General features: G+C 49.9%; 1 protein-coding gene across 1 annotated transcript in view; it reads left to right on the forward strand.

The window, feature by feature from the left end:
* Positions 1-2313, forward strand: part of LOC102418239 (C5a anaphylatoxin chemotactic receptor 2-like) — a 7921-nt gene extending 5608 nt beyond the window's left edge. The window contains 2 exon segments of the mRNA XM_014450398.2: positions 1155-1465; positions 1468-2313. Of these exon segments, the coding sequence (XP_014305884.1) occupies positions 1163-1465; positions 1468-2187 (1023 nt within the window). The 5' untranslated portion in view covers positions 1155-1162 and the 3' untranslated portion in view covers positions 2188-2313.
* Positions 2314-7169: the final 4856 nt, after the last annotated feature.

Below are 7169 nucleotides of genomic sequence, written 5' to 3' on the forward strand. Positions count from 1 at the left end.
GCAGGCCAATGCTCTATCCACTGAGCCAAACCGGTCAGGGCAGGGAAAAGGGGTTTTTGTCTATTTGTCCCTTGCTGTGCATGCAGTGATGGCAATGGAGAAGGTACTCAGGAGTTGTATTGAGTGAATGAATGAATGAATGAATGAGTTGTGGAGAATTCAACATTTTTTCCCTGTTTACCTAACTCTATCATTACTCTTTAAAATTGCTCCGGTGGGATTCTAGAAACGTCCGTTTCTCGACATGGCCGCCAGTTACCCAGTTGTGCTCAGGTTGGGAAACCCAGCAAGTGTCCCTGTGTGAGGTGTGCGTTTGCTGTCTGCATGTTTTACTAGGATCTCATTTATGTTAAAAAAAAAAAAAAAAAAAAGAGGGGGGGCGCTGGCTGGGTGGCTCAGTTGGTTGGAGCATCATCCAGTTCCCCGAAAGGTTGCAGGTTTGATTCCCAGTCAGGGCACATACCTAGGTTTCGCGTTCGATCCCTGGTCAGGGCATGTGTGGGAGGCAATTGATCGATGTTTCTCTCTCTCTTCCACGCTCTCTAAAAATCAATGGAAATAATATCCTCAGGTGAAGATGAACAAAAACAAACAAACAAACAAAAAGATGAGAAAATTGCTCTAGAGGTACATTTCCATTGCACCAAGATTTGAAAATACAGATGAAGACGAACCAAGTCAAATGCTTTTGCTCTGAATACCTATTAACCTTTCCCTCCCGATGGATATACAGATTCCAGTATTTTAAATCCCAGAATTCCATGTTGCTGATGGGTGAGTGTTCTAACATGTTAATGCGCCAGAACTTCATTGTCCAGTAAGGTAGCCACTAGCCAGGGGTAGCTATTTACATGAGTTAAAATTAAGTAACATCGATGTGAGAGAAACACATTGATGGGTTGCCTCCTGCACGTGCCCTGACCGGGACCAGGGCTGGGGAGGAGCCTCCAACCCAGGTACATGCCCTTGATGGGAACCGAACCTGGGACCCTTCGGTCCACAGGCCAGTGCTCTGTCCACTGAGCCACACCAGCCAGGGCTCATACCCTCGTTTCTCAGATCCCGATGGGCCGGGTTCCCACACCCGAGGATTCCCGGGGGGGGGGGGGGAGTGCCCGTGGCTGAGGTTGCGTGGCTTTTGTCTCCTTGCCCAGGTGTCTGGATGGAGAACGCGTCTCTCAGCGACGAGTACGAGTACAGCCACTATGGCGAGGAGGTTTCCGATTTCCCCGTGGACTGCGACGACGGCACCTGCGTCGCCCTCGGGCCCCTCCGCGTGGCCCCGCTCCTGCTGTACGCGCTGGTCTTCCTGGTGGGGGTGCCGGGCAACGCCATGGTGGCCTGGGTGAGCCGCCAAGAGGCCCAGCGGCGGGCCGGGGCCGCCTGGATCCTCCATCTGGCCGTGGCCGATCTGCTCTGCTGTTTGTCCCTCCCGATCCTGTCGGTGCCCATCGCGTGGGGCGGCCCAGTGGCCCCTATGGGGCCGTGGGCTGCCGGGCGCTGCCCGCGGTCATCCTGCTGTCCATGTTCACCAGCGTGCTGCTCCTGGCCGCCCTCAGCGCGGACCTCTGCCTCCTGGCGCTCCGGCCCGCCTGGTGGGCGCCCGATCGGCGGGCCTGCCGGGTGCAGGTGGCCTGCGGGGCGGCCTGGGCCTGGGCCTTGCTGCTGACCCTGCCCTCGGCCATCTACCGCCGCCTGCACCGGGAGCACTACCCCGCCCGGCTGGAGTGCGTGGTGGACTACGGCGGCTCGGCCGTGGCCGAGAACACGGTGGCCGCCGTCCGGTTTCTGTGCGGCTTCCTGGGGCCGCTGGTGGTCGTGGCCGGCTGCCACGGCGCCCTCCTGTGCCGCGCGGCCCCACGCCGCTGGCCGCTGGGCACGGCCGTGGTGGCCGGCTTCTTTGTCTGCTGGGCGCCCTACCACGTGCTGGGGCTGGTGCTCACGGCGGCCGCCCCGCACTCCGGGCTGCTGGCCCGGGCCCTGCGGGCGGAGCCCCTGGTCGTGGGCCTCGCCCTGGCCCACAGCTGCCTCAACCCGGTGCTCTTCTTGTATTTCGGGCGGGCCCAGCTCTGCCGATCGCTGCCCGCCGCGTGTCGCTGGGCCCTGCGGGGGCCCGAGAGCGAGGATGAGAGCGCGGTCAGCAAGAAATCCACCAGCCACGACCTGGTCTCGGAGATGGAGGTCTAGGCCGGAGGGGAAAGCGGCGTGTCTCCTCCGATCCCAGTTCACGAAACTGGCTTCAGGCGTAGGGAGATTCAGGGGTTCAATGCTATTGCCATGTACCCCTTTATTCACTCAACAAACGTTTCTTTCTTTTTTTAAAAAATATATTTTATTGATTTTTTACAGAGAGGAAGGGAGAGGGATAGTTAGAAACATCGATGAGAGAGAGAAACATCGATCAGCTGCCTCCTGCACACTCCACACTGGGGATGTGCCCACAACCAAGGTACATGCCCTTGACCGGAATCGAACCTGGGACCCTTGAGTCCGCAGGCCGACGCTCTATCCAGTGAGCCAAACCGGTTAGGGCTCTTTTTTTTTTTTTAACATATATTTTTTATTGGTTTCAGAGAGGAAGGGAGAGGGAAAGAGAGATAGAAACATCAATGATGAGAGAGAATCACTGATCGGCTGCCTCCACGGTCCCCCACTAGGGATCAAGCTTGCAACCCGGGCGTGTGCCCTTGAACGGAATTGAACCCAGGACCCTTCAGTTCGCAGGCCAACGCTCTATCCACTGAGCCAAACCAGCTGGGACTCAACACTCGTTTCTTATGCAGCCGCTATCTGCAATGAGTGCCCTAGTATAGGCCCTGGGATGTAGCAGTGGCCCAAACAGACACAGATCCCTGTCCTTGGGGAGCTGACTGTCTTGCGGAGGAATACCGGCAATAAGCAAAGAAATAAAGAAATATGCAATGTGTCCTTTGGGTGAGGTGATATTTGAACCAAGATCTGAAGAAGGGAGGGGAGAGGCATGCTTATACCTGGAGAAAAGCATTTCAAGCGAGGGAACAGCAGGTGCAAAGGCCCTGGGGTCGAGTGTGCTTGGCACATTCCAAGAACAGTGAAGAGGCCAGTGTGGGAGAGCAGAGTGAGCGAGAGGGAGAGTGGGGTGAGACAGAGGGAGAGAGGAGGTGCAAGGGTCCGGGGAGGGGGGGGGCGGACTTGGAAAGGCTTCTAGGCCATAGCAACTGTTTGGGGATCCCCGGGAGGGTTCTGAGCTACAGTGACCAGGTAAAATACCCAACACCCAATTACATTTGAATTTCAGATGAACCACCACAACATTTTTTAGCATGAGGTATGGCCCATGCAAAAAATTTTTAAAAAATATGTTTTTGTTGATATTTAGAGAGAGAGGAGGGGAGAGGGAGAGAGAGAGAGAGGAAAAAAACATCGATGAGAGATGAACATCATCAATCAGCTGCCTCCTGCACGCACCCCCACCTGGTTTTGAGCCTACAACCCAGACCTGGGCCCTGATTGGGAATCGAACCGGCGACCTTCTGGTTCCTGTGTCCGAGGCTCCATCCCTTCTGGCCTATGCAGTATCTGACATACTTATACTAAAAACATTACTTGTTGTGGATCGGAAATTCAAATTTAACTGAGCAGCCTGTAATGTTTCTAAATCAGGCAACCCTATTCTGAGCAAAGGAGTGTCTGGATTTGACTCAGATTTTAATAGGATCCCTCGGTTGCTGGTGGAGACTGGACTATGGGGGGAGGGAGAGGGAAGGGAGGAGCTACTGCAAAGCTGATGGTGCGAGAGGTGAGGGTGACTTCCATCAGGGTCACGGCAGCACAGGTGGTGAGAGGGTGACCGGTTATGGATCTATTTTGAAGGAAAGGCCGTGTCCGAGCTCTGTAACTTGGTATTCGAGACCTCTGTCCATCACTGAACACACTTATATTCTTGGGGCGCAGACCCTGTAGCAAACAGAATGATGGCCCCCAAAGATCTCCACATCCTAATCCCCTGAACTTGTTGTGAATAGGGGGCCTCGCATGACAAAAGGAAGGCTGCAGATTTGATTGCGTGAAGGAGCCTGAGATGGGGAGACGATCCTGGATCATCCAGGGGAACCCACCGTCATCTCGTGTCCTTCTAAGAGGGAGGCAGAAGGGTCAGCGTCAGTAGCAGGAGATGTGACAATGGGAGTAGATGTCAGAGCGATGTGAGGAGGGGGCCACAAGCCAAGGAGTGCAGGCAGCCCCCAGAAGCTGAGAAAAGGCAGGGAAATGGATTCCCTCCCAAGCCCCCAGAAGGAACACAGACTCGCCAGTGCCTTGATTTCAGACTTCTGACCTCCAAAATTCTAATTGAATCAATGTGTGCTGTTTTAAGTCGCTGTGCTTGTGGTAACTTGTTACAGCAGCCACAGGAAACTAATGTGGATCCTCTGGCTTGTATTAATTTTCCCACCTCTGGGTCTTTTCTCCAGCTGGTGCCGCTGCCTGGAAAGCCCCTTGGGTCTCTGCTGCCCAATCTGGTAACCACGAGCTGTCTATGGCTAGTCAAATTCAAATAATTAAAATTAAAAATTTAGTTCGCGGTTGCATTAGCCACAGTTCAAGTGCTCAGTAGCTACGTGTGGCTGGTGGCGACCAATTTGGGGAGAACAGACAAAGAATATTTCCCTCGTCATAGGAAGTTCTTTATATGTCCTTCCATTCTAGAATCTCACCTGTTCAGATCTTTTATTTTTTTTAAAGATTTTTAAAATTGATTTTTAGAGGAAGAGAGAGAAAGAGAGAGAGAGAGTGAGAGAGAGAGAAACATCGATGTGAGAGTGAAATATCAATCAGCTGCCTCCTGCACACCCGCTACTAGGAAGCAAGCCCACAACCTGGCATGTGCCCTGACCGGGAATCGAACCAGCAACCTTTTGGGGCATGGGATGACACCCAGCCAACTGAGCCACACCGGTCAGGGTTGTCCAGATCTTTTAAACCACACAGTAGTGGCGTCTGTGTGTAGAGCCATTGCTCCAGGACCGCACTTTACCCACAGCTTTCCTTTCAGGTAATTCTCACAACAACCCAGGAAGGTGGGAGGAGATGCTGCGTTTTATAAGCTGAGGCCCAGGGAGGGGAGGTCATTTGCCCAAGGTCACCCAGCAAGGAAATGACAGAGCTGAGGTCTGATCCCATGTTTACTTGACGCCAGTGCCCATGCTCTTCTTCGTCAGCGACATTTCCCTTCAACACCTTGTTCACATGACACTTTCTCCAGCCAGCTCTCCCTGACTCACCCTCCTCCCAGCGAGGAAGGCGTGCTCTTCTCTCTTCCAAGTTTCCAGAACACAAGTTCCCAGCTGAACTGTAAATTCCCCAAGGGTGACATCTGGGCCACTTTAATCTCTCTCTCTCTCTTTTTAAAAAATAGATTTTATTGATTTTTTACAGAGAGGAAGGGATATGAATAGAGAGTTAGAAACATCGATCAGCTGCCTCTTGCACACCCCCTCCTGGGGATGTGCCCGCAACCAAGGTACATGCCCTTGACCGGAATCGAACCGGGACCCTTCAGTCCGCAGGCCGACGCTCTATCCACTGAGCCAAACCGGCCAGGGCTAATTTCTTTTAAAAAAATAATTTTTTATTTTTCAATTGCAGTTGACACACATTACTGTATTAGTCTCAGGTGTACACCCCAGTGAGACATTATATAACTTACTAAGTAATCATCCCAATATATCTTGTGCCCATATGACAGATACCTAGTTGTTATAATATAATTGACTGTATGCCCTATGCTGTACTTTGCATCCCCATGACTATTCTGTAACTGTCAATTTGTACTTCCTTTTTAAAAATTGTTTTTATTGTTTAAAGTATTATATGTCTCCTTTCCCCCCTCAATTTGTACTTCTTAATCCCTTCACCTTTTCTACCCATCTCCCTGACCCCCCTCCTATCTGGTAACCATCAAAATGTTTTCTCTACCCGTGAATGTTTCTGTTCTGCTTGTTCGTTTATTTTGGTGTTTTTTTTAGATTCAATTTTAATAGATATGTATTTATTGCCATTTTATTGTTCATATTTTTAATTTATTTTTCTTCTTCTTCTTAAAGAAACCCTTTAACATTTCATGTAATACTGGTTTGGTGGTGATGAATTCCTTTAGCTTTTTCTTGTCTGGGAAGTTCTTTATATATCCTTCCATTCTAAATGATAGCTTTGTTAGGAAGAGTAATCTTGATTGTAGGTTCTTGTTTTTCATTAATTTGAATATATATATTTTTGCCAGTCCCTTCTGGCCTGCAAAGTTCCTGTTGAGAAATCAGCTGATAGTATTATTTTAAGGACACTCCCTTGGTGCTTTTAAGATTCTTTTGTTCTCTTTAATCTCTTACATTTTAATTATAATGTGACTTGGTATGAGCCTCTCTGGGTTCCTCTTTTGGGACTCTGCACTTCTGGGACTTGTATGTCTATTTCCTTGACCAGGTTAGGGAAGTTTTCTGTCATTTTTTCAAATAGGCTTTCAATTTCTGGCTCTCCCTCTCCTCCTCTTGGCCCCCTGTGATGTGAATGTTGCCACACTTGAAGTTGTCCCAGAGGCTCCTTACACTATTTTCGTGTTTTGTTTTGTTTTTATTCTTTTTTCTTTTTGCTGTTCTGATTGGGTGTTTTTTGCTTCCTTGTATTCCAAATCCCTGATTTGATTCTTGGCATCATCAACTCTACTATTGATTCCTCATAAATTATTCTTCATTCTAGTAAGTGCATCCTTCATCTCTGACTGGTTCTTTTTTATGGTCTCCATGTCCTTTTTTAATGCTGTTGAAGTTCCATTAAGTTCGTTGAGCATCCTTATAACCAGTGTTTTGAACTCTGCATCTAGGAGATTGCTTGTCTCCATTTTGTTTCGTTCTTTTTCTGGAGTTTTGGTTTGTTCTTTCATTTGGGACATGTTTCTTTGTCTCCTTATTTTGTTAGTCTCCGTTTCTATGTATTAGGTAGAGCTGCTAGGTCTCCTGGGCTTGGTAGAGTGGTCTAATGTAGTAGGTGTCCTATAAGGTCCAGTGACATAACCTCCCTCTTCACCTAAGCTGGGGACTCCAGGTGTGCCACTGTGCACCGCCCCCCCACCCCATCCTGTGTGGACTGTGTATACCCTCCTGTTATAGTTGAGCCTTGATTGCTGTTATAGTTGA

This window comes from Myotis lucifugus, unplaced genomic scaffold (assembly GCF_000147115.1).
Source record: "Myotis lucifugus unplaced genomic scaffold, Myoluc2.0 scaffold_2179, whole genome shotgun sequence".
Classification (NCBI taxonomy): domain Eukaryota; kingdom Metazoa; phylum Chordata; class Mammalia; order Chiroptera; family Vespertilionidae; genus Myotis; species Myotis lucifugus.